The sequence below is a fragment of the Zea mays genome, chromosome 5 (assembly GCF_902167145.1).
Source record: "Zea mays cultivar B73 chromosome 5, Zm-B73-REFERENCE-NAM-5.0, whole genome shotgun sequence".
NCBI lineage: Eukaryota > Viridiplantae > Streptophyta > Magnoliopsida > Poales > Poaceae > Zea > Zea mays.
Window position 1 is genome coordinate 156,027,748 of NC_050100.1, and position 27,931 is coordinate 156,055,678.

At 44.6% G+C, this 27,931-nt stretch overlaps 1 protein-coding gene and 1 non-coding gene across 2 annotated transcripts; both read left to right on the top strand.

The window, feature by feature from the left end:
* Nucleotides 1–12,750: 12,750 nt before the first annotated feature.
* LOC109939549 (uncharacterized) lies at nt 12,751–14,173 on the top strand. Its single transcript, XR_002262029.1, has 3 exons — nt 12,751–12,839; nt 12,926–13,279; nt 14,104–14,173. It is a non-coding gene; the product is annotated as an uncharacterized protein (transcript).
* Nucleotides 14,174–23,061: 8,888 nt separating this feature from the next.
* Nucleotides 23,062–23,913, top strand: LOC103628578 (uncharacterized). Its single transcript, XM_008648752.3, has 2 exons — nt 23,062–23,576; nt 23,658–23,913. The coding sequence occupies exons 1-2, from the start codon at nt 23,078–23,080 to the stop codon at nt 23,705–23,707; spliced, it is 549 nt and encodes a 182-aa protein (XP_008646974.3). The 5' UTR covers nt 23,062–23,077; the 3' UTR covers nt 23,708–23,913.
* Nucleotides 23,914–27,931: the final 4,018 nt, after the last annotated feature.

Here is a 27,931-nt window from a genome sequence, read left to right on the forward strand (position 1 = left end):
GGTGATGATGGATGTACAATAGGAACAGCAATTTGAGAAGGCGGAGACGGTTGGGCCTGCGACGAATTCGACCAATCAACCAATTCGACATCCCTTCGAGGCCAAAGGATAAAATTCTTTATAGCTTGTCCAAGTGTCTCGATACCTTCGGGCCCAGGGATGTCTAGCATGTCGTCCTCGTATCCTTGGACGACTGTCGTCACTTCTACCCTGCAATATTCTTCTGGAATGTCGTTTCCATGGAACTTGCGTCCTGGGATCGCAAGGCCTGTGGCTACTTTCCTTGTACGCTGATTGTTAATACCATATCTTATAACTAGTGTGCATGCCACAGGCCTTGTGATGTCATCAACTGGATAGCGGACCTTATTTCTCGTTGATGCGACAGAGCTTGGGATGGTCGTACCCTCGGTGGCAGCCGGTGTTTGAGCTGCTGGAATTATTTGCATCTGTGGAGTGGTCATCTGTTGAACAGACATTGCACTCGCCATCGCCAATTGCTGCATCAATTCTGGAGGAGGATTTGATAGCATTTCAGACATCAGGCCTTTGAACTCTTTCTTGGCCTCCTCCTTAAAATAATTTGCCATCTCTTCCTTGTATCGATCACGTTTCTTGTACAGACCTTCCCATTGTGGTCCGAATCCTTCCTTCCATCCTTCCTTGGATGATATTCCTCGTACACGACCAGGATGCTCAGGGTTACCGAGACCAGCCGTTAGAATGTCTTTCTCCCTTTGCGGCTTAAATGTTCCTTCGCTCTGCTTAGCTGCAATTGCATATATGTTTTTTGCCGCTTCTTCGATAGCGGGATCATCAAAAGATACACCAGACTCAGTTTCCCTTGGTTTTCTAGCACGGATCCAATTAGCTGTCCTTTCACCGAGTTGCTCGGACAGCGTCGGCAACCCTGCAGCCTTCTTCTCGGCGTCTTCTTGTCTCCATTTAGGAACCTGACGCTTGTAACCACCTGTGCCAAGGTGGTGGCGGTATTTGTTCTTCTTAGACAGTTCTGAATTTGCCTCACTTAGCGATATGAAATCAGGGCTGCTCCTCTGCTCTAGAAATACTGCCCACTGACCTGCTGAGATTTTATATTTTTTCGTCGGGTCTAGGCCTTTCTTTGCAAACTTTGTATTCATCTCAGACCTCCAGTTTCAGAAATTTATTGCAAACTGCTTCATCGTGTATTTTTTCACGAGTTCTTCTGAACCCCAGGCAAAATGAACCTCGTTACTAGCTTATTCCACATTTGATTCTTGACATCATCTGATACATCTCTCCACTGTCGGATTGTGATGTCAAGATTATCTCTAACTAAGAACCCAAGTGCATTCCGAAACTTAGGCAGTGCCTCTTCTGGAGCTAGGGGCTGACCATTCGGGCTCACGTCTGTGATTTTATATGTCTTGTCAGGAAACTTGTTTAGCCCCCTGTCACCTCTGTTCCGATCGCTCTGCTTCCTTTTCCTTGACCTCTCGGTGGTTGTCTCGGTCGATTCCGGTGCGCCTTGGGTCGGTTCCGGTGCGCCTTGGATCGGTTCCGGTGCGTCTTGGTATCGTGCCGCAGCTTTTTCGAGCATCGCACGAAATTCAGACAAGACCTCCTATTCATGTAATAAAATGCACAAGAAATCATGCATGTGTAATAGACATTGTGAAATCAGCTAATTAATTAGGTACACACACGAAATTAAGGATGTGTAATTTACCTCATGTTCTTGTGGATCATAAGTAGGGTCACGTTGCAACTCACGCGCAGCGGCCCTATCTATCCTAGTGGTAGGAAAAGGGTCGCTAGGCGTTTCATATCCTTCACTGCTGGATTCTTCTTGAGCAACACTCTTGTCCATGTGGTCGGGCCCTAATCCTTGGTCCTTGGTTGGAGAACTCATTGAGCTACATATTAACATAAGCAATAACTAAATTCGTATTAACAAATACCCTAACCCTTATCGAGGAGGAGTCGTATAGGACGTATAGAGAGGGAGAGAGGGAGATGGAGAGTCGTATAGAACGTATAGAGAGAGATAGAGGGAGAGAGGAGGAGTCGTATAGGACGTATAGAGAGGGAGAGAGGGAGATGGAGAGTCGTATAGAACGTATAGAGGGAGAGAGGGAGAGAGGAGGAGTCGTATAGGACGTATAGAGTCGTATAGAACGTATAGAGAGAGAGAGGAGGAGTCGTATAGAACGTATATAGAGAGAGAGAGGGAGAGAGGAGGAGTCGTATAGGACGTATAGAGAGGGAGAGAGGGAGATGGAGAGTCGTATAGAACGTATAGAGAGAGAGAGAGGGAGAGAGGTGATGAGAACTCACTCTGGTCAAGTGGGGTTCTGATGAGTTGCTCTTAATCGAAACAACGCAAGTGTGTCGTACGTCGTCTTCTAATTTCACTAGCTAATAGTACTACAATGAAATACGTTGTTTACAATAAAATACAATAGAATATGTTGTTCTCTCCGTTGCTCTCTCCTCTCTCTCTCTCTCTAATCTCCCTCCCTTTCCTCTCTCTTCCCTCCCTCCCTCTCCCTCTCTTTCCTCTCTCTTCCCTTTTCCCCCTCTCTCCTCTCTCTCTCCCCTCCACTCTCTTTCCTATATATACACTCCCTCTCCCTCCTCTCTCTTGTCTCTCTCCCTCCCTCCACTCTCTTTCCTCTCTCTTCCCTTTCCCTCTCTCTCCTCTCTCTCTCTCTCCCTCCACTCTCTTTCCTATATATACACTCCCTCTCCCTCCTCTCTCTTCTCTCTCTCTCCCTCCCTCCACTCTCTCTCCTCTCTCTTCCCTCTCCCTCCTCTATCTTCTCTCCCTCTCTCTCTGCAGAGACGCGCGCAGGGTCTCCCTCTCTTCCCTCTTCCTCCTCTCTCTTCCCTCTCACTCTCTCACTCTTCCTAGGCTTAGGGTTTAGCCGCGGCGCGTGCACGGCGGCGCTTGCACGGCGGCGGCGGCGCGCATGCCCGAGCGATCATAGTCGAAGAAAGGGAGAGAGAGAGAGAGAAGAACTTACCTACGGCGCGGGGACGACGGCGTGGACGACGGCGTGAACGACGGCGGCGCACGGCGGAGAAAATCGCCGGGCGAATTTTTGGCAGCCTGACGGCGGGAAGATGGAAAGACAGGGCGCCAGAGACTTAGCGAAATTTTTCGGCCCCGCGCGCGCTCCTTTATATAGGAGATATTTCTACTGGCGGTTGACAATGACAACCGCCAGTAGAAATCATTTCTACTGGTGGTTGTCATAGAGAACCGCCAGTAGAAATGCCATCCACAGACTGTGGAGGCCATTTCTACTGGCGGTTTTCATCGACAACCGCCCGTAGAAATCATTTATATTGGCAGTTGTCGATGAAAACCGCCAGTAGTAATGTTTTTAGTATATTATTTTTTATTGTATATTCATACATTAATTATATATATTTTTATACATATTAATTATATAAATATATATATATATTTAGTATACATAATATATATATTTATATATTACTTCTCTCTCTCCCTCCTCTCTCTCTCTCCCCTCTCTCTCTCTCCTCTCTCTCTCTCTCCCCTCTCCCTCCTCTCTCTTCCCTCTCTCTCTCCTCTCTCTCCTCTCTCTCTCCTCTCTCTCCTCTCCCTAGCTCCTCTCTCTCCCCTCTCTGTCTCTCTCTCCTCTCTCTCTCCTCTCTCTCCTCTATCTCTTCCCTCTCTCTCCTCTCTCTCTCCTCTCCCTAGCTCCTGTCTCTCCCCTCTCCCTCTCTCTCTCCTCTCTCTCTCTCCTCTCTCTCTCCTCTCTCTCCTCTATCTCTCTCTCTCCTCTCTCTCTCTCCTCTCTCCCTCCTCTCTCTTCCCTCTCTCTCCCTCCTCTGTCACTAGAATGCCCGTTCTTGCAGTGTTTAAATACTACATCGTCTCCTGGCTTTGCGTCTCTCATCACCATTGGTGTGAAGTTCTTTCACAAGTATCAGATCTGGTAAAAATCTTTCCAAGTTCTTTCACAACATGTTCTTTGAAGATGCTTGTTTCTTACTGCCTGATATGTATATATTAGTCGAATAGTCCTCCCTGCTTTTATTTTGCCTCTTCCTCTGACGGCGGCACTCCAAAGAAAGCCAAGGTGGTGGTGGAGGATGAGGAAGAGGCGGGGTTGGAGGATGAGGAAGAGGCGACTGTGACACTATCCGTGGAGAAGGACGCGCTGGAGTGCGACATCTGTTGCCTACCCTTCCAGTCCGAAGTTTTCATGGCAAGTCAGATTACCATGCATGTATATATACAGTACATATTGATCGGTAGGCTCCAGCATGATGTTCTGCTCTGTGTAAAATCAGTGCAAGAACGGGCATTCTGACGGCGGCACTCCAAAGAAAGCCAAGGTGGTGGTGGAGGATGAGGAAGAGGCGGGGTTGGAGGATGAGGAAGAGGCGACTGTGACACTATCCGTGGAGAAGGACGCGCTGGAGTGCGACATCTGTTGCCTACCCTTCCAGTCCGAAGTTTTCATGGCAAGTCAGATTACCATGCATGTATATATACAGTACATATTGATCGGTAGGCTCCAGCATGATGTTCTGCTCTGTGTAAAATCAGTGCAAGAACGGGCATTCTGACGGCGGCACTCCAAAGAAAGCCAAGGTGGTGGTGGAGGATGAGGAAGAGGCGGGGTTGGAGGATGAAGAAGAGGCGACTGTGACACTATCCGTGGAGAAGGACGCGCTGGAGTGCGACATCTGCTGCCTACCCTTCCAGTCCGAAGTTTTCATGGGAAGTCAGATTACCATGCATGTATATATACAGTACATATTGATCGGTAGGCTCCAGCATGATGTTCTGCTCTGTGTAAAATCAGTGCAAGAACGGGCATTCTGGATGTGCAAAGTGCTACATCCGCACGGACGGTAAGTGCTGGACCTGCTCCGAGCGCATTGGCAACAATAGCTCTCTCTCCCTCTCCCTCTCCTCTCTAGAAAGTCGTGTAAAATTACATGCTTCGGTTTGTCGCTAACAATAAACAATTACATGACATGTCCTAACAATAATCAATTACATGACAACTATATAATCTAGGGAGCTATTGTTCTGCCTTGTCCATCGTGGCGTACCCAGGGCATCGAATTGCGTGGGATGCTTCGCTCAACGTTCCTTATCTTGGTTGGATGGTCTATGAAAAGAGACATGTCGTTGAACTGGTTAAAATCCTCTAAATCAGATACACCATCAACTCCTATAGCTTGTTGTTTTCCAGGAAAAAATACATGCTTCGGTTTGTCGGTGCTTTTCTTCTCATTGTTAGAAATGATCTGTTCAGCATAGAAGACCTGTGCAGCACGATTAGCAAGGATCCATGGGTCATCTTTGTAACCTACCTTACTTAGATCAAGAACTATGACACCATAGTTGTCTACCGTGACATGTTTGTCTTCAACCCATTGACATCGGAAAACCGAGATCTGAAATGTACCATAGTCTAGTTCCCATATGTCCTCAATAAAGCCAAAATATGTAATAATCTCACCAGTTTCATCATCTATGGCCTCGCATGGAACACCACTGTTTTGTGACATGCTCTTTTTGTCCTTGGACTTTGTACAAAATGTGAATCCACTAATGTCATAGGTTTGCCATGTTGTGACCTGGCATGAAGGTCTAGATGCCAACCCCTTGATGGTTTTTTCTTCTATTGTTTATCCACATGGAATGTCCTTCACCATTAGCCATGTGTTGAACCGCTGCTTATGTTGCTTCATTACCCAATCAGCCGTATGCCCAGGATTTTGCTCGTGAAGCTCATTGATGTGTTGTTGGATAAATGGCTCTATTATCGCTAGCTGATGTAGGATGTTGTGATGTGCCTCAAGTACTGTATTGTAATCTGGTGGGATGAAAGATTTCCGTCCCATCCTCCCGCTTCCATACAATCTACCCTCGTGTCGTGACGGAGGCAGACCTATTGCAACCTGATCTTTTAGGATACTATTGCAGAATGGACCTCCAGACTCAATGGCCTCTTCGGTACAGTACCCCTCTATCATGGATGCCTCGGGACGAGCACGGGTTGATACATAGCCATTCAGTATTGACATGAAATGCTCGTACGTCCACATTTCATGCAAGTACATAGGACCCAATGCCTCTATTTGTGGCACCAAGTGCACCATAATATCAAAGAACGATGGAGGGAAACACATCTCAAACTGTGCTATTGTCTCCACTGCGAATTCCTGAAGAGATGCCAACTCATCACGATCAATTACCTTTTGTGAAATTCTGTTGAAAAAGTAGCACAACCGTGTGATTGCCATCTTTAAAAACAAAGGATTTATAGCCCTGATGGCAATAGGTAGGAATGTAGTTAGCATGACATGACAATCATGTGAGTTGTAGTTGGTGACTATCAGGTCTTTCATTGACACAATACTTCGTATGCTAGAGCAGAATCCGGATGGGACTTTCAAATTCTTAAGCCAAACACACATCACATGTTTCTCATCTACATTGAGATTGTAGCTTGCTGCTGGGAGATGATACTTCCCATTTTCTTGAAGAACATCATGTAGTTCCTTTTTTATGCCTAAATTTACCAAGTCCATGCGTGAATTGAGCCCTTCTTTTGTTTTGCCCTTTATGTCTAGTAAGGTGCCAATTATGCTTTCAAACACGTTCTTCTGAACGTGCATACCATCGATCGCATGCCGCACATCTAACTCTTTCCAGTAAGGCAAGTACTCGAAGAAAATAGACTTTTTCTTGAATATAGCCCCCGGAGCTGGTTTGACATCTTTCCTTGTTTTTCCGTCTTTTGTCTTCTTCCCGAAAACAAACTTGATATTCTTGACTATTTCAAAAACTCTATGACCTTTATTGTTACCCGATGGAGCAGTAGAATGTAGTTCACCATTATTGTCAAAGTACTTATCCATCTTTCGCATGCGGTACCTGTGCCCTTCCAATAAAAAGCGTCTATGCCTCATGTACACTATCTTCTTAGATGCAGTAAGGGACACGTAAGCAGTTTCATCAATGCATACTGTGCAGCCAACCTTTCCCTTAAACTGGCCTGATAATGTGAAGAGTGCAGGGTAATCGTTGATCGTAACAAAAATAATTGCTCTCAGCGTGAATGAATCTTTACGATACTCATCCAACATTTGAACACCCGTTACCCACAATATTTTCATATCCTCCATTAAGGGCTCTAAAAATACATCCATATCAACTCCAGGTTGTGTAGGTCCAGAAATAAGCATGGTTAGCAAAATGTACTTCCATTTCTGCATCAACCATGAAGGAAGGTTGTATATGGTGAGGATCACTGGCCATGTGCTATGCTTGCTGCTCCTTTCAGCAAATGGATTCATTCCATCAGTACTCAGTGCGAACCTAACATTTCTTGATTCATCGGCAAAGTCTCGGTGGTTCTCATTGAAATCTTGCCACTGCTTCCCATCGGCTGGATGTCGAAGCTTCCCATCGTTTTTGTGCTCATTAGAAGCATGCCAGCTCATAAGTTTGGCATCCTCAGGGTTAGTGAACAAACACCTCAATCGATCGACGACGGGGAGGTACCACATCACCAAAGCAGGAATCTTTTTGAGCGCATAATAGTCTACTTCTTCTTTTTCTTTGCTCGTGGATTTTGAAGTCTCCTTTTTGGCTTTCTTTCGCTTCTTCCCTTTAGACACAGATGCAACACACTCTTCCTCTCGATAGTCTTTATTCGTCTTGTACCTACTTGCACCACAGTTTGGGCAGCTCTCCAAGTCTTTATAATCATCACCTCGATAAAGGATACAGTGATTTCTACACGCGTGGATCTTCTCCACGCCCATAGTGAGTGGACTGATTAGTTTCTTTGCATAGTACGTGTTAGCAGGCACTTTGTTCTCCTTTGGAAGCATGTCTGCGACAATACTCAAGAACGCATCGAAGCCAGCATCAGACATACCATATCTAGCTTTTAACATCAACAACTTTAACACAGACCGGAGCGTCGTGAACTCTTTGGTACAGCCCTTAGACTCGTCGTACAAAGGCTCTTCTGCTGCCTTCTTCAGGGACTCCATACCTTTCATGAAGAACATCAATGGATCTGTATGACGACGCAACATTGCCTCTAACAACTCTGCATCTTCCCCGTCCATAACATTTGGCAGAACATGGGTTCTTTCATGTTCATTTCCTCCGGCGTAACCATGATCAGTAACATTTGGCACTACATGTTCGCTCTGTGGAAGAGGTTGTTGTGTCTCGTGAACGAACTGAAAGCTGTCGTCGATGTTCGCAGGGTTTCCAGCTGTATAAGGCGAAGAGCTACCCTCTCCATGCTTTGTCCAAATTATGTAATCCTTCACAAATCCTCGGCATACCATATGAGATATGATTTGTTCTGTGTCATCAAATACAACAACATTTTTGCAGTCCATGCATGGACAATATATGTGCTTTGTCTTTGTTCTCCAAGCATGGTTCTTAGCGACAACAATAAACTTATGGACCTCAGATATGTATGATGGATCTAGCCTTGATAAGTTATACATCCAGGATATCCTCTCCATCATCACCTGTAAAAAAGTAACATAAAACACATGGTGAAACCCTATATCCAAAAATGTGGCTAAAATGTGAAACCCTCTCTCTCTCTCTCCTCTCTCTCTCTCTATCCTCTCTCTCTCTCCTCTCTCTCTCTCTCCTCTATCTCTCTCTCTCCTCTCTCTCTCTCCTCTATCTCTCTCTCTCCTCTCTCTCTCCTCTATCTCTCTCTCCTCTTGCAGTGTTTAAATACTACGTCGTCTCCTGGCTTCGCGTATCTCATCACCATTGGTGTGAAGTTCTTTCACAAGTATCAGATCTGGTAAACATCTTTCCAAGTTCTTTCACAACATGTTCTTTGAAGATGATGCTTGTTTCTTACTGCTTGATATGTATATATTAGTTGAATAGTCCTCCCTGCTTTTATTTTACCTCGCGTTCTAGGTGATAAACCATGACCGGGAAAAAGACCACGACTTCTCTATGGAGGATGAGGAAGAGGCGGGCTTCTCTACGTACGGCGTCACTCCAAAGAAAGCCAAGATGGTGGTGGAGGATGAGGAAGAGGCGACTGTGACACTATCCATGGAGAAGGTCGCGCTGGAGTGCGACATCTGCTGCCTACCCTTCCAGTCCGAAGTTTTCATGGCAAGTCAGATTACCATGCATGTATATATACAGTACATATTGATCGGTAGGCTCCAGCATGATGCTCTGCTCTGTGTAAAATCAGTGCAAGAACGAGCATTCTGGATGTGCAAAGTGCTGCATCCGCACGGACGGTAAGTGCTGGACCTGCTCCGAGCGCATTGGCAACAATAGCTCTCTCCCTCTCCCTCTCCTCTCTAGAAAGTCGTGTAAAATTACATGCTTCGGTTTGTCGCTAACAAAAATGTAGTTAGACTACTTTATCTCTTCCAATAAAAGTAGTTAGACTACTTTATCTCTAACACATGGTAAAACCCTATATCCAAAATGTGGCTAAAATGGAGGAAAAATGAACAAAATTTGGCAAAAGAAACATAAGCCAAACTTTCCTAGCAACTAATAAACAAAAAAATTTAATACCCAAACCTATCTCTAACACATGGTGAAAGCCTAGTTTCAAAATGTAGTTAAAATTGAGCAAAAATAAACAATAACTGACAATTGAAACATAATTAAACCAACCTTCCATACAACACATTCACCATTCATTAAGCAACTAAATATGTGTTATGGATAAACTTATTTGAGAACTAAACATGAAAAAGGAGAGGGAATAGACAAAAACTAACCATCTTAAGCAACCTCATTTGAGGAAATAGAGAAAATTACCTAGCTATACTCTTCTCTCTCACATGTAAAACCCTAGATCCAAAATGTGGCTAAAATTGAGCAAGAATGAACAAAAATTGACAAAGAAACATAAACCAACCTTTCTTATCCACCTTCTTCCAAGAAATGAAGACCAAAACCTCCCCCTTATATTTTTGTGAAATCTGGACCTCCAAAATCGCCTCCAATGGAAGCTGGCTGCGAGCATACAGTTCACTGTCGCGGGGAAGAAGAGGGGTATTTATAACAGACAGTTCACTGGCGGTTGGCTTGAAAAACCGCCAGTGGAAACCTATTTCCACTGGCGGTTATCTTAACACAACCGCCAGTGGAAATAGGGTATTTCCACTAGCGGTTCTGACCGCTAATGGAAATACCCTATTTCCACTGGCGGTTGTGTTAAGATAACCGCCAGTGGAAATAGGTTTCCACTGGCGGTTCCCAAGCCGGGCCCACCTTGTTTTTTTACTGGCGCGCGATAACTGAAACCGCCAGTGATAATTTATGGGTGCCGCAGGCTATGAGCTCTTTTCTACTAGTGTTGGAATCGGATACCTCCGTATAGAAACTTCAATCCCTCCCTCATCCCGATCCACCCTCCTCAGTCCTCACCGATGCGGCATCGTGGACGCCGCCACCCGCCGCGCCGCCAGTGAGCCCAACGGCTCCTCCCTCCCCGACGCCTCCCTCCTCCTCCACACGTTCCGACGACGCCTGCCAGCGCCGACGACGAGATCTGCTAGCGTCGACGTCGTCTCCAGATCCACCGTTCTGAGTATCTAGCCATCGAGGTAATCCCCCAACGCCTCTTCCTCTCTTCAGTTCTCGAGTATCTAGCGCCGACGTGGTCTCCAGATCTCTTCCCCTCGACAGCAACGCGGTAGTCGGCCCTATAGTCACGGTAGTCGGAAGTAGTCGCGGTAGTCGCCGTCAGGAAGCCGTCCCGCCGTCGGTGGCCCAGTCGGAGGTAGTCGCGGTACTCCGCCTCCTCCGCTATCCCGCCCGCTGCCTCCTTCCTTTGGCTGCCTCGCCTAGGACAGGCACGTGGCTGATCACCGTGCTCCGCGCAAGAACCCAGCCGGCGGAGCCCGAGCTGGTGGAGCAGTCGGTGAACACTATCCGGTTCCTGGCCGTGGACGCCGTGGAGAAGGCGCATTCTGGCCATCCAGGCCTCCCCATGGGCTGCGCGCCGCTGGGACACGTCCTGTTCGACGAGTTCCTCCGCTTCAACCCGAAGAACCCCGCCTGGTTCGACCGCGATCGCTTCGTGCTCTCCGCCGGCCATGAGTGCATGCTCCAGTACGCTCTCCTCCACTGGGTACAATGGCGTTAAGGTGAGCTATTGACAGAACCCACTCCATGTTTCTACCCCATCCACTCACACACCTCTCTGTCTGATTTTGGGGGTTTGATGCTAAACACCGGTGTTGAAGAATTTCGGGCTGCAAAACTTAAAGATGTACTATTTTAGTCCTGAAACTTTATAGCAGGATCTGAAACTTGTGTAACTTGTTTTGCTTCGGATTTAGCTGGTGGTACTACAGTGGTCATTTTCTTCTGAGTCCTCTATGCTTTGTTTAATTTATTTGATGTGCACAATGATATCCAGATTTATATGAAACTCATTTGTTGACCTCCAGATTTATCCTCAAGAACTCGACGAAGGAATATGGCATTTAGGGGTATCTTAAGTTCTCTCCTTGTCACGTACTATTATGTCTGGTTGCTCATGGGATTAGCATATAGAAGAAAATGTCTGAGAATAGAAAGAAGGTTAAGAAATAGAGAGCGTAGGATGGAGAATTTAAATGAACTCATTTGTGAGAGTGATAGAAAATGTATTAGTGAGCTTCGTATGGATAGAAGAACTTTCTTTATTTTGTGTGAGATGCTTAGAGATGTTGGTGGGCTAAAGGCCACACGCAATATGACCCTAGAGGAGATAGTGGTTCATTTTTTTGTATACGTTGGCTCATCATTTGAAGAATCGAACAATTGGAAGGTTTTTCTTTCGAAGCAGCGAGACAGTTAGTAGGCAGTTCAACTTATGCCTTCTAGCTGTTCTAAAGTTGCAACATTTGCTTCTTAAGACCCCTGATCCAATTCCAGAGAATAGCACTGATAATACTTGGAAAAACTTTAAGGTAAATACATAAGACCTATAAGGTTCTTTAGTTTTTCTTCAACTTTAAATAGACACATTGAAGTGATATTTCTTTTATGAAATGTATGTAGAATTGTTTGGGTGCATTAGACGGAACCGCTATCAAGGTAACTGTGCCAACACATCTAAAAGGAAGATATAGGTCAAGGAAAGCAGACATTGTGACAAATGTATTGGGTGTTTGTGCACCCGATATGCAATTCATCTATATGCTACCTGGTTGGGAGGGTTCAGCGCATGATGGTCGTGTGCTGCGTGATGCTATCTCGAGGCCAAATGGATTGCGTGTCCCTCAAGGCGAGTTTTATTTCAATAACTTCCATTTGGTTTGGTGGTATAGTGTTTTAAGTGTGTATATTAACTTGAAAATATTCTTTTAGGTTGTTATTATCTTGTTGATGCGGGTTATACAAACGCCAATGGATTTCTAGCACCTTATCGAGGTCAACGATACCATTTGGGGGGTTGGACAGCGCAGAATCCACCACATAGTGCTGAGGAGTATTTCAATATGTGTCATGCTCGAGCAAGAAATATTATAGAGAGGGCTTTTGGAAGGCTTAAAGGGCGATGGGCGATTCTTAGATCCCCTTCATATTTTCCTATAAAGACTCAATGTCGTATAATAATGGCATGTGCCCTTTTGCACAATCTAATTTTGCAAAAAAAATGTCTAGAGACCCTATGGAAAGTGAGGAACAATCGGTGGTAGATTCTGAAATGCCTGAGGGAGAAGTTGGTGAACCAGAATTCATTATGGGTACTCCACAACAAATGCGTGGAGTACTTTTCGTGACACTCTTGCGCAGGGGATGTATAATGCTTATAGGGCTTCTCATTGATTATTTCATGGTACTTTTGATGCTTAAGTACTTTTCATGGCTCTATTACTATTTTTACTATATATGTGTTTATGACTTGTCATCATTTGTATGCAGAATGGACATTTTGGAGGGCTCTATTGCTGTTCGTGGTAGGGGGAAAACAAAAGGAAGTGGATTCCTGTTGAAGATGATGAACTGATCAAAGCATTGGTTGATGTTTCTTTGGATCCGAGGTGGAGGAGTGATGGGAGTTTCAAGAATGGTTACACTTCAGTACTTGAAGCTCGCCTCGCTGAAAAGCTACATGATTCAAAAATTTCTGCAACTCCTCATATCGAGTAAAGGTTAAGATACTTCAAGACAAAGTATTCTGCTTTGGAGCAGATGTTGAACAAGAGTGGGTTCACATGGGATCCGACCAAGAAGATGATTTAGTGCGAGAAACAACAATATGAGACACATTGCAAGGTACTTTCATGAATAGCTTAACAAGATGATTTAGTTAAGGTATTTTTTAAAAAAATAGCTTCAAGTAAAGTTAAGCTAGGTCAGTCATAATCCACATCAACCAAACCAAGGTGTTCTTTTTCTTCCTCGTCGGCGTTGACAGCTATGAGGTGCGAACCCCCCTATACCTTTGCGCTCTGTCTGGTCTGGTTTCATCAGATCTCCTATGGCCTGTAACTGTAAGATTCAGTTAAGGTATAGTCCTATGGCCTGCTGCAATTCTGGTATTTTTATTTGTTTGTAGATTCAGTTAAGGTATGATGATTCAGTTAAGGTATTTTTATTTGTTTGTAGATTCCTTTTTTGTAACTGTAAGATACTCCTATGGCCTGCTGCAATTCTTTCTTTACATTGGGTATAGTCAATATAAGGGTAGTAGGATGCTAATTATTTCAGTTATATTTGGTTGTTTGGAAATAATGATTTTCTTTTCACTTTATTTGTGTTTCCACTTACCACTACAACCTAAATTTTTTTGTATCTTGATTTCGTTCCCTTATTTTTGGCAACTACATTTATCCAAATATAAATAGATATGATATTGCACACATAATTTGATATTGCACACATAATTTGTTTGCTGATAGTGTCAATTGCAGTTTGCAAAGCTGGTGCTGCTTTTCTTCTAAAATTGTCATAATTTGATAAATGTGTCATGCCAGCACACATAATTCTTATTCTCGAAACATTGGATGCTTGTTGCTATTCCACCTTCTCTGCTTATATCCTATTCCACATGTGTCTGCTTGTATCTGCTGGTGATGATGTGTCTTTGTTTTTTACAGAATAATCCAGATGCAAAAGGGTTGTATGGAGTGTCCTTTCCTTACTATGATGAACTTTCAATGGTATATTTGAAAGGGAAATGTGCCCTTAGGCCATTTCTAAGTATTTTGGTGATTGAGTGCCAACACAAGTGCTTAAATGTGAATCTATGCCCATGGATGAACAAAGTGCAAATCAAGAGCAAAGGTATGTTTCTAAGTTTTAGTACATTGGTTTTGTGTACTAATATACTTGTCTAAGTATCAGAAACAGAAAGAAGAAGAGAAGAGAAGAGTTGGCTGTGTACAGCCAAGAGGCTGTTTCGGTCTGGGGCACCGGACTGTCCGGTGGTGCACCGGACAGTGTCCGGTGCGCCAGGCTGACTCGGCGCGAAGTGGCCGCTCTCGGGAATTCGCCGACGGCGTACAGCTAAAATTCACCGGACTGTCCGGTGTGCACCGGACTGTCCGGTGAGCCAACGGTCGGCCGGGCCAACGGTCGGCCGCGCGATCTGCGCGGGACACGTGGCCGAGCCAATGGTCGGAAGGGGCACCGGACTGTCCGGTGTGCACCGGACATGTCCGGTGTGCACCGGACATGTCCGGTGTGCACCGGACATGTCCGGTGCGCCAACGGCTCTCTGGCCACCAACGGTCAACTGCGCCATTTATGGAAAGGAATCGGGCACCGGACAGTGTCCGGTGTGCACCGGACTGTCCGGTGCACCCGACGACAGAAGGCAAGATTGGCCTTCCAGGTTTGCTCTCAACGGCTCCTAGCTGCCTTGGGGCTATAAAAGGGACCCCTAGGCGCATGGAGGAGAACATCAAGCATTCCTACAACATTCCTAAGCACCGAGACATCGATTCCACGCATTTGGTTCATTGTGATAGCATCTAGAGCTCTTGTTGAGTTGTGAACTCATTGAGTTGTGTTGCGAGCTCTTGTTGCGACTTGTGTGCGTGCTGTTGCTCTGATTTTGAGTCTTGTGTGCGTTGCTAGTTTCTCCCTTACTCCGTATTTCTTTGTGAATCTTAAGTGTAAGGGCGAGAGGCTCCAAGTTGTGGAGATTCCTCGCGAACGGGATATTGAAAGGCAAAGCAAAACACCGTGGTATTCAAGTTGGTCTTTGGACCGCTTGAGAGGGGTTGATTGCAACCCTCGTCCGTTGGGACGCCACAACGTGGAGTAGGCAAGCGTTGGTCTTGGCCGAACCACGGGATAAACCACTGTGTCATCTCTGTGTTTGATCTCTTGTGGTATTGTGTTTTGTTGAGACTCCTCTCTAGCCACTTGGCGATTATTGTGCTAACACTTAACAAGTTTTTGTGTCTATAAGTTTAAGTTTCACAGGATCACCTATTCACCCCCCCTCTAGGTGCTCTCAATTGGTATCAGAGCCGTTCTCTTCACAAAGGGACTAACCGCCCGAAGAGATGGATCCTAAAGGGAAGGGAATCGTGATCAACGACAAGGAGAAGGAGTCCTTCATCAACGAGCCAAGGGATGACAAGTCCAACGACTCGGGCTCGGGCCACAGACGCAAAGATGGGAAGAAGAAGAAGACAAGACGCATCAAGGAGATCGTCTACTACGACAACGATGAGTCTACTTCCTCCCAAAAGGACGACGACCACAACGAATACGAGAGAAAGAAACCGGTCAATTCGAACTTTTCTTTTGATTACTCTCGTATTCCTCAAAGTACTAATGCTCACTTATTATCTATTCCACTTGGTAAACCTCCTCATTTTGATGGAGAGGACTACGGATTTTGGAGTCACAAAATGCGTAGTCACTTGTTCTCTCTCCATCCTAGCATATGGGAGATTGTAGAAAGTGGAATGCACTTTGATAGTACGGATAGTCCCATGTTTATTAATGAACAAATTCATAAAAATGCACAAGCCACTACTGTGTTGCTAGCCTCTTTGTGCAGGGACGAGTACCATAAGGTGAGCGGCTTGGACAATGCCAAGCAGATCTGGGACACCCTCAAGATCTCTCATGAGGGGAATGATGTCACCTTGCTCACCAAGATGGAGTTGGTGGAGGGCGAGCTTGGACGATTCGCAATGATAAGGGGCGAGGAGCCAACTCAAACATACAACCGGCTCAAGACCCTTATCAACAAAATAAGGAGCTACGGGAGCACGCGATGGACGGACCACGACGTCGTCCGCCTAATGCTAAGGTCATTTACCGTTCTTGATCCTCATTTGGTGAACAATATTCGTGAAAATCCTAGGTACACCAAGATGTCGCCCGAAGAAGTTCTAGGGAAGTTTGTAAGCGGGAGAATGATGATCAAGGAGGCGAGATACATGGACGACGCGTTGAACGGTCCTTCTCATGAGCCTCAACCCATCGCTCTCAAGGCAACGAGGAGTAAGGAGGCACTACCAAGCAAGGTGGCGCAAGTTGAGGCGGCTGGGCTCAATAATGAGGAGATGGCCCTCATCATTAAGCGCTTCAAGACGGCGCTTAAAGGTCGCAAGGGACAGCCAAGCAAGACCAAGACAAAGGAGAAACGCTCGTGCTTCAAATGTGGTAAGATTGGTCATTTCATTGCTAACTGTCCCGATAATGAAAGTGACCAGGAAAAGGGGAACAAAAGGGAGAAGAAGAAACATTACAAGAAGGCCAAGGGCGAGGCACATATAGGAAAGGAGTGGGATTCGGATTGATCCTCCTCCGACTCCGACAATGAAGGACTCGCCGCCACCGCACTCATGATACTAGTACTTATGCTTCTTCAAGTGAGGATGAGTCTAGTGATGATGATGAGATAGATTACTCATGCTTATTCAAGGGATTAGATAGATCTAAAATTAATAAGATTAATGAGTTGATTGATGCTTTGAATGATAAGAATAGATTACTAGAAAAACAAGAGGATCTTTTATATGAGGAGCATGATAAATTTGTCAGTGCACAAAATTCTCTTGCTCTAGAAATTAAAAGAAATGAGATGCTTTCTAGTGAATTATCCACTTGTCATGAATCCATCTCTAAATTAAAAAGTGTTAATGCTGATTTGAATGCTAAGTTAGAAGTAGCAAGTAAATCAACATCTTGTGTGGAAATTGTTGAAACTTGTAATAGGTGTAAAGATTTTGACATTGATGCTTGTAGTGAACACCTAGTTTTAATTTCCAAACTTAATGATGAATTGGCTAGTCTTAATGCTCAACTTAAGACTAGCAAAAGTGATTTTGATAAACTAAAATTTGCTAGGGATGCCTACACGATTGGTAGACACCCCTCAATTAAGGATGGGCTTGGCTTCAAGAGGGAAGCCAAGAACTTAACAAGCCATAAGGCTCCCATCTCCGCAAAGGAGAAAGGGAAGGCCCCTATGGCAAGTAATGCTAAAAAGAACCATGCTTTTATGTATCATGATAGGAGACATACTAGAAATGCAAATAGAAGTTATAATATTTTTGATTCATATGTTTATCATGACATGGTTGCTTCTAGTTCTTTCTATGAGCATGATAGGAATGTTGGTAGGAGAAATGTTGTTCATAATATGCCTAGGAGAAATGTTGTTAATGTTCCTAGGAAAGTTAATGAGCCTTCTACAATATATCATGCTTTGAATGCTTCCTTTGCAATTTGTAGAAAGGATAGAAAGGTGATTGCTAGGAAGTTAGGGGCAAAATGCAAGGGTGATAAAACTTGCATTTGGATCCCTAAGAAAATTGTGACTAACCTTGTAGGACCCAACAAGAGTTGGGTACCTAAGTCCCAAGCCTAAATTTGCCTTGCAGGTTTATGCATCCGGGGGTTCAAGCTGGATTATCGACAGCGGATGCACAAACCATATGACGGGGGAGAAGAAGATGTTCACCTCCTACGTCAAGAATAAGGATTCCCAAGATTCAATTATATTCGGTGATGGGAATCAAGGCAAGGTAAAAGGGTTAGGTAAAATTGCAATTTCTAATGAGCACTCTATCTCTAATGTGTTTTTAGTAGAGTCTCTTGGATATAATTTGTTATCTGTTAGTCAATTATGCAATATGGGATATAACTGTCTATTTACAAATGTAGATGTGTCTGTCTTTAGAAGAAGTGATGGTTCACTAGCTTTTAAGGGTGTATTAGACGGCAAGCTTTACTTAGTTAATTTTGCAAAAGAAGAGGCCGGTCTAGATGCATGCTTAATTGCTAAGACTAGCATGGGCTGGCTGTGGCATCACCGCTTAGCACATGTGGGGATGAAGAACCTTCACAAGCTTCTAAAGGGAGAACACGTGATAGGTTTGACTAACGTACAATTCGAAAAAGATAGACCTTGTGCAGCTTGTCAAGCAGGTAAACAGGTGGGAGGAGCGCATCACAGCAAGAATGTGATGACCACTTCAAGACCCCTGGAGCTGCTGCATATGGACCTCTTCGGACCCGTCGCCTATCTGAGCATAGGGGGAAGTAAGTATGGTCTAGTTATTGTCGATGACTTTTCCCGCTTCACTTGGGTGTTATTTTTGCAGGATAAGTCTGAAACCCAAGGGACCCTCAAGCGCTTCCTTAGGAGAGCTCAAAATGAGTTTGAGCTCAAGGTGAAGAAGATAAGGAGCGACAACGGGTCCGAGTTCAAGAATCTTCAAGTGGAGGAGTTCCTTGAGGAGGAAGGGATCAAGCACGAGTTCTCCGCTCCCTACACACCACAGCAAAATGGTGTGGTAGAGAGGAAGAACAGGACGCTAATCGATATGGCGAGGACGATGCTTGGAGAATTCAAGACCCCCGAGTGTTTCTGGTCGGAAGCCGTGAACACGGCTTGCCACGCCATCAACAGGGTCTACCTTCATCGCCTCCTCAAGAAGACTTCGTATGAGCTACTAACCGGTAACAAACCCAATGTATCTTACTTTCGTGTATTTGGGAGCAAGTGCTACATTCTAGTAAAGAAGGGTAGAAATTCTAAGTTTGCTCCCAAAGCTGTAGAAGGGTTTTTATTAGGTTATGACTCAAATACAAAGGCGTATAGAGTCTTCAACAAATCATCGGGTTTGGTTGAAGTCTCTAGCGACGTTGTATTTGATGAGACTAATGGCTCTCCAAGAGAGAAAGTTGTTGATCTTGATGATGTAGATGAAGAAGACATTCCAACGGCCGCTATGCGCACCATGGCGATTGGTGATGTGCGACCACAGGAACAATTGGAGCAAGATCAACCTTCTTCCTCAACAATGGTGCATTCCCCAACTCAAAATGATGAACAGGTTCATCAAGAGGAGTGTGATCAAGGGGGAGCACAAGATGATCATGTGATGGAGGAAGAAGCACTACCGGCACCTCCAACCCAAGTTCGAGCGATGATTCAAAGGGATCATCCCGTCGACCAAATTCTGGGTGATATTAGCAAGGGAGTAACTACTCGATCTCGATTAGTTAATTTCTGTGAGCATTACTCCTTTGTCTCTTCTATTGAGCCTTTCAGGGTAGAAGAGGCCTTGCAAGATCTGGACTGGGTGTTAGCCATGCAGGAGAAACTCAACAACTTCAAGCGCAATGAAGTTTGGACACTGGTGCCTCGTCCCAAGCAAAACGTTGTGGGAACCAAGTGGGTATTCCGCAACAAACAGGACGAGCACGGGGTGGTGACGAGGAACAAGGCTCGACTTGTGGCAAAAGGTTATGCCCAAGTCACAGGTTTGGACTTTGAGGAGACGTTTGCTCCTGTGGCTAGGCTAGAATCAATTCGTATCTTGCTAGCATATGCCGCTCACCATTCTTTCAGGTTGTTCCAAATGGATGTGAAGAGCGCTTTCCTCAACGGGCCAATCAAGGAGGAGGTGTACGTGGAGCAACCCCCTGGCTTCGAGGATGAACGGTACCCCGACCACGTGTGTAAGCTCTCTAAGGCGCTCTATGGACTTAAGCAAGCCCCAAGAGCATGGTATGAATGCCTTAGAGACTTTCTAATTGTTAATGCTTTCAAGGTTGGGAAAGCCGATCCAACTCTTTTTACTAAGACATGTGATGGTGATTTGTTTGTGTGCCAAATTTATGTCGATGACATAATATTTGGTTCTACTAACCAAAAGTCTTGTGAAGAGTTTAGCAGGGTGATGACGCAGAAATTCGAGATGTCGATGATGGGCGAGTTGAACTACTTCCTTGGGTTCCAAGTGAAGCAACTCAAAGATGGCACCTTCATCTCCCAAACGAAGTACACGCAAGATCTGCTGAAGCGGTTTGGGATGAAGGACGCCAAGCCCGCAAAGACTCCGATGGGGACCGACGGACACACCGACCTCAACAAAGGAGGTAAGTCCGTTGATCAAAAAGCATACCGGTCAATGATAGGGTCTTTACTTTATTTATGTGCTAGTAGACCGGATATTATGCTTAGCGTATGCATGTGTGCTAGATTTCAATCCGATCCTAAGGAGTGTCACTTAGTGGCGGTGAAGCGAATTCTTAGATATTTGGTTGCTACGCCTTGCTTCGGGCTCTGGTATCCAAAGGGGTCTACCTTTGACTTGGTTGGATACTCAGATTCCGACTATGCTGGATGTAAGGTCGATAGGAAGAGTACATCAGGGACGTGCCAATTCTTAGGAAGGTCCCTGGTGTCGTGGAACTCTAAGAAACAAACCTCCGTTGCCCTATCCACCGCTGAGGCCGAGTACGTTGCCGCAGGACAGTGTTGCGCGCAACTACTTTGGATGAGGCAAACCCTCAGGGACTTTGGCTACAATCTGAGCAGAGTCCCACTCCTATGTGACAATGAGAGTGCTATCCGCATGGCGGAAAATCCTGTTGAACACAGCCGCACAAAGCACATTGACATCCGGCATCACTTTTTGAGAGACCACCAGCAAAAGGGAGATATCGAAGTGTTTCATGTTAGCACCGAGAACCAGCTAGCCGATATCTTCACTAAGCCTCTAGATGAGAAGACCTTTTGCAGGTTACGTAGTGAGCTAAATGTCTTAGATTCGCGGAACCTGGATTGATTTATAGCATACATGTGTTTATGCCTTTAATCATGTTCATTCTGCATTGTGTTGCTTATTATGGTGCTCAAGTTGTACAAGCACTCCCCGGACCTCACAAGTCCTTGTGCCAGTAATGCACATATTTAGGGGGAGATGTGTTACAACTTGACCCTTTGAGACTAACCGTTTGTTTGAGTTTGATTGTTTTAGTCTCAAAGAAGGTTTGAAAGGGAAAGGTGGACTTGGACCGTGAAAGACTTCCACTGCACTCCGATGAGAGGGTAACTTATTCCAAGTTCATCTTTAAACTCTTATTGCCTATTTGCTCTTAATTGGAGATTTTGGTGAGGCAATGGGGTCAAAGGGCCAAGATTGATCCCGTTTTGGTGCTTGATGCCAAAGGGGGAGAAAATAAAGGCCAAAGCAATAAATGGATCAGCTACCACTTGAGAAACTTTGAAAACAGTAGGATAGAGCTTTTGGTTTGTCAAAACTCTTGCATTGTCTCTTTTGTCAAAAGTTGGCCTCTTGTGGGGAGAAGTGTTGATTATGGGAAAAAGGGGGAGTTTTTGGAATCTTGAATCAATTTTCTTTGGAAAACCTCTCTTTATGTCTCTACAAGTGGATTTGACTTAGAGATAGGGTTTTGAGTTTGATTTGCAAAAACAAACCAAGTGGTGGCAAAGGATGATCCATATATGCCAAATAGAATCAAAATGAATTTGAGTTTTTATTTGAAGTGATATTGCACTTGTTCTAGTTGCTTTATGTTGTGTTGGCATAAATCACCAAAAAGGGGGAGATTGAAAGGGAAATGTGCCCTTAGGCCATTTCTAAGTATTTTGGTGATTGAGTGCCAACACAAGTGCTTAAATGTGAATCTATGCCCATGGATGAACAAAGTGCAAATCAAGAGCAAAGGTATGTTTCTAAGTTTTAGTACATTGGTTTTGTGTACTAATATACTTGTCTAAGTATCAGAAACAGAAAGAAGAAGAGAAGAGAAGAGTTGGCTGTGTACAGCCAAGAGGCTGTTTCGGTCTGGGGCACCGGACTGTCCGGTGGTGCACCGGACAGTGTCCGGTGCGCCAGGCTGACTCGGCGCGAACTGGCCGCTCTCGGGAATTCGCCGACGGTGTACGGCTAAAATTCACCGGACTATCCGGTGTGCACCGGACTGTCCGGTGAGCCAACGGTCGGCCGCGCGATCTGCGCGGGACACGTGGCCGAGCCAATGGTCGGAAGGGGGCACCGGACTGTCCGGTGTGCACCGGACATGTCCGGTGCGCCAACGGCTCTCTGGCCACCAACGGTCAACTGCGCCATTTATGGAAAGGAATCGGGCACCGGACAGTGTCCGGTGCACCCGACGATAGAAGGCAAGATTGGCCTTCCAGGTTTGCTCTCAACGGCTCCTAGCTGCCTTGGGGCTATAAAAGGGACCCCTAGGCGCATGGAGGAGAACATCAAGCATTCCTACAACATTCCTAAGCACCGAGACATCGATTCCACGCATTTGGTTCATTGTGATAGCATCTAGAGCTCTTGTTGAGTTGTGAACTCATTGAGTTGTGTTGCGAGCTCTTGTTGCGACTTGTGTGCGTGCTGTTGCTCTGATTTTGAGTCTTGTGTGCGTTGCTAGTTTCTCCCTTACTCCGTATTTCTTTGTGAATCTTAAGTGTAAGGGCGAGAGGCTCCAAGTTGTGGAGATTCCTCGCGAACGGGATATTGAAAGGCAAAGCAAAACACCGTGGTATTCAAGTTGGTCTTTGGACCGCTTGAGAGGGGTTGATTGCAACCCTCGTCCGTTGGGACGCCACAACGTGGAGTAGGCAAGCGTTGGTCTTGGCCGAACCACGGGATAAACCACTGTGTCATCTCTGTGTTTGATCTCTTGTGGTATTGTGTTTTGTTGAGACTCCTCTCTAGCCACTTGGCGATTATTGTGCTAACACTTAACAAGTTTTTGTGTCTATAAGTTTAAGTTTCACAGGATCACCTATTCACCCCCCCCTCTAGGTGCTCTCAATATTCCAAGGACATGGCCACGGGTGAAGGTGCGGAAGACATGCCAAATGCTGTTCAAAACTTGGAAGAAGAGTTAGTTCGTGTAAATGCTAATGATGAAGAGGATAGAGAGGATATGACATCTGTAGAGACACCAAGGCGTTCTGTTGACTCAACATCATCTATCTCCAAGAAGCGGAAGAAAGAGTGGAAAGGAAAGAAGACTTCATCAAGTTACCCGCTTCTTGACGTGTTCAATGAAGTGAGTGGTGATCTCAAGGTTGCCACCATGTCAATTGGAAAAATGGCGCAAGCTATGGATCGTGAGGCATCCAACCAAGAAAAGGCAAGATATGAGGATCCACAACAAAAGCTAAGAGAGAAGGCGATCAATGAGGTCCGGGGACTTGAATTTACTAGCTCAGAAGTTATCAAAGCAGCTGGTGTGTTTGTTAGGATGCCAGATCAAATGGGGATGTTGTTTGCACTTCCAGAACCACTGAGGAGGGAATACATTGTCGACATGCTACGTGGTAACTAGAATTTTGTTTGTAGAAATGTACATGGCTAGTTTTGATCTTGGTTTAATTCGCTAATTATTTCATTTATTCCAGATGAAGCAGCAAGGAGAGAGAGAGAGGTCAAAGTGAAGGTGCTGGTCTAGATGTTGAATGATGGAGCTTTGGAAGTTGTTGTTGGTTTAGTTGGTCTCAATCTGTTTACCTTTAGTGTTCTTCATATGTTGCTGTTGAAGGATGGTGAATGATGATAAAAACTAATTTTTTATGATGTTGAACGTTGTTGAATGTTCACGAATGGTGTTGAATATGGTATTGTATCTGTGGGTAGCTTTCAATGTGGTTTGTTGAATGTCGGTACCTTTCAGTATGGTAAAAACTGAATTTTTATGAGTTTTGAATGTTGTTTAATGTTCACGAAGGGAATGATGTTGAATGATGGTAAATGCTGAATTTTTATGTTCACGAATGATGTTGAATGGTTTCTTATATTAAAACGTGTATTGGAATGAAAAAGTGTTACAAAACTCACATTTTTAATTTCATTACGTTACATTGGTTTCCAAAACAAACAGTGTATTGGAATCAAAAAGTGTTACAAAATTTAACCAAGCAAATCATGTAATGGCATTCATTGATTTGGAATCCACCGTTTTTTAATTTCCATTGTGATACCATTACCCATGGTGAACCAAACACTACCCGAGTGACTACAAACATATATACCCCGCCTATCCGGTAGAGGGGGGGGTGTTTCCGCTTGTTTCCATCCATTTTCATCCTTAATTCTGCTCTCAAGTTTGGCCGGCCCATTATTTGATAATTACGGCATCAGTTATTTTATTACCCAAATCTTCAAATTTTGCTTACGCTGTAAGGCTGATTCCAACAAAGCCCCCTCTCATCTCCTCCTATCTATACTTCCTATTCATTTTTAAATACTTCTCCCTCTTTCATTCATCCCTCTGTTTCTTTTCATTTCCAACCATTCCCCCTATTCAGCCCCCTTTACGCATTAAATGAGCTATTTGAATTGTATATATCATTTTTGAAGTTTAAAAATTGTATAGTATTTATAGTACCGTAATACATATCGTTATCAGCTAATTAAACATGAAAAAGATTAATTACATACTTAATAGCAGTGATTAGTGAATGGGGGGAGATTAGTGCTCCCTCCCTTTTAGAGGGGGAAATTCTCAAACAACTGAATAGAGGGGGGGAGGGAGGGTGGGCCGTTGAAATGGAGAGGGGGAGGAAGTACACGGAGATTAGAGGGAGGGGAGATAGAGGTGGAGACTTGGAGCCGGCCATTAAGGTGATAGGAACTGCTGGGTTGCCAGCCTATCCGAAAATGACCACTATAGCAAATTTAAAGAAATACCAATAGCTTTTTCCTTTCTTTTTGTAGCTTCCTTGCAGAAGCAGGTAACAAGGAATCGGATCAAATTAAATATATTAAGTTTCCAAGCGTGGTGAAAACGTTATTCTCTACTTTAATTTTGTGTCTTGGTCAAGATTGAACACGTGGAGAGATCAACTCCCAAATATAATCTACTGGCACCTCTGTTTTTTTTTCAAAATTAAAATGAATATAGCAACACTAAAAATGCAAACGCGAGGGTGTTAATTAAGCCACCACCAACAATATCAACATGTATGTCATTACCTACTGCAGGTTAAAACATCCACTTCTCATGTCACGGTCTCCACATGGAAGCAGGGAAGACTAGCGAATTGCAGTTTTTATTATTTTAGTACGACAAGCTGAATTTTAGCAAGCATCACCACATATATTTGTCCCAGAAAAATTCCTGTTATTTTTTAATTTATTGCCTAATAACTGATGCGAAAGCAACGTGATTTGGCCAACCGTATTAAATGTAGTTGACGTCCACTTCACTAGCTTGTCAACACAGAGAGAAGAGAGAGAGAGAGAGAGATCAAACGAGATGTAAAAATAGTTCTCAACAACAAAAGGGTCTATTAGAAACCGCGATTTGCGGCGAGAAATAGACTTGTTGGGATACGTATTCTACAAACAGGTCCCCGTTTTGGCGAGTTGGGACTGGAGCATGGTGTTTGGCCAAGTTGGTGGAAAAGCTCGGAAGAGAAATCAACCAAGAATTAGGAAGTTGTTCACTAGGAGCCAAAAATACAGCTGGAGAAAGAAAAGATGCATAGTTCCGAACCATTTTGTTTTGTCCCGTGGTGAACTTGTACCTGTCTTAGCCTGATGTTCATATACACACAAGTGCAACAGGTTACACTTTACTTTTAACCTTTCGTTGCTGCTGCTGCTGCTGCTCTCTCTCTCTCTCTTTCTTTCGGTCAAAATTCTATGAAAACAGAGTTAAAGGTCTTGTCCCACATTTAACATTCAGTTTGCAAAATCAAGGAACCTGCATGATGTCGTGTTTGCAGAACTCACGACGATCTTTTAACAGTTTTTTTAAAGGGACGTAAGAAAAAGACAACACTACAATAATAATATACATCGAAAATGGGTTCAGTCACCCCACCATAGCCGGCAACAACCATAACAGAAGAGACCCTACAATGCAAGCAACCAATCTGCACTCCTGGCTGCTTTCTGGGAAGACCACATGTTTCTGGAGTTGCATAATGAAGGACAAACAACTTGCCCCCCCCACCCCACCCCACCGAAAAAGAAAAAGAAAAAAAAGGACAAGGAACTGTTGTGAACAGCAATTCAGAACACTGTTCTGGTCTGTTCTGTTCTGCCTAAAACTTCTGCATCTCAACATCCATGCTTCGACTTTGGTTTTGCTTGCTGCAGGCAAATGCAGAATATACTCTCTGAAGGAACCATAGACTACTCGATACGTCAGCTGGGGAGGACCGAGATGCTGGCCACTTGGAGAAATTCAAAGCGCAACTAGCTTCTCTGGTTGAGTTCAATGATTCCAATCAAGGTTGGAATATTTGGGAGTTGTGTTTGTTCGCAATTCATTTCGTTATTGCTTCGGTGCACGTGCGCAGATTTTATGGGTCAAGGAACTGTGGCTAAATTATGGTTTCGTCTAAGGCCCCGTTTGTTTCGTTGGAATTGAATTTCATTTTAATAATTATAATTTAGACAAAACTAATTAAGTTCATATATTTATATATGTAATATATTTGTATATTATCTTAAATCATATGAGATAGATAGTTATATACTACATTTATATTATAGCGAAGCAAGTAGAAGAGTGTGCTATAAGTTGTACATCGGAAAAATAGCATGTAAATCTATAGAATCAATTTCCATATCTCACCTCATAAATTTGAGATAGGCTTATATGATAACTTTGGAAAGTGGTGGAATGCCACATTCTAAAAAAATAGTCTATTCCATTACTAAGATTCCAATTCCTTTAAATGAAAGGAAACAAACGGGGCCTAATAGTAATTTGCACGCATTCATAAATCCCACGTGACATCAAGTGCACGTACAACCTCATTTAATTGTGGGTTTCTAGAAGTTAATTGTAAAAAAATACAAGAGACCGGCTCTTCATATACATAGGGCCTGTTTGTGACAGTTTTTTCTGAAAAGAATCTGGATTCCTGGATAATTTAGCTGTCACGAGAATTCAGATATCGCGGAGCTTGCGTGCGGAGGGAGACAAGTGGCATCATCCAGATTCCTCTCATTGTGATGACTCAACGGAAATTCTGCATTCATGTTGATTTAGGTGATTTTCATAGAAATAATCCTCACATAAGCGAAGCTGTCAGTACCCTAAAACAGGGGTACCCATTACTACCGTATGAAGATGCAGTACCCATGCGACTATCTTTAGTCGCGTGGTAAAGGAGCTGTGCGTGGGACCAGACCATGGCTCACCCCAGCCTCGGGCGACTACTCTGGGCCAGCAACAGCACCCGACCCCACCACGTGGATGGCTCCGGGACCGCCACGTGGCCAGAGAAGGTGATATACTTCAAGGTATGAACAGTGAGTCTGGACCCCCCATGGGAAAGTGCTGGACCCCTGTATAAACAGACCGGGCCTCCGGGTAAGGTCCAGGACCTCCACGGCCACAAACCGGACCCCTAGGATGGGTCCCGGACCCCTCTGTGTGGGGTCCGGGCCACTCACAGCAGGGTCCCGGGATTCTGGGACAGAGAGTACCCAGGCCTTAATCAAGGCCAGGCGGGGGTCCAGAGCTGACACGTGTTCGGACCTTACCATATACGCTTCTGCTCCCCGCTCAGGTGGAGCCCCGATGCTGCCACGTGACATGGTGCACGTGACGTAAGCCAACGGGCGGAGCCTGACGTAAGGCCTCTGGGATGCGCAGCCTCTGCATTTATTGCAGACAAGGCGCGCCGCCTGTCCATTCCACTAGCAGGCGATGTGC

Excerpts from the sequence above, each read along its gene's own strand:
- LOC103628578 (XM_008648752.3), top strand. The coding sequence starts at position 23,078 with ATGGCCACGGGTGAAGGTGCGGAAGACATGCCAAATGCTGTTCAAAAC. Across the intron at positions 23,577-23,657 it reads CATTGTCGACATGCTACGTG|ATGAAGCAGCAAGGAGAGAG; the intron begins GTAACTAGAATT and ends CATTTATTCCAG.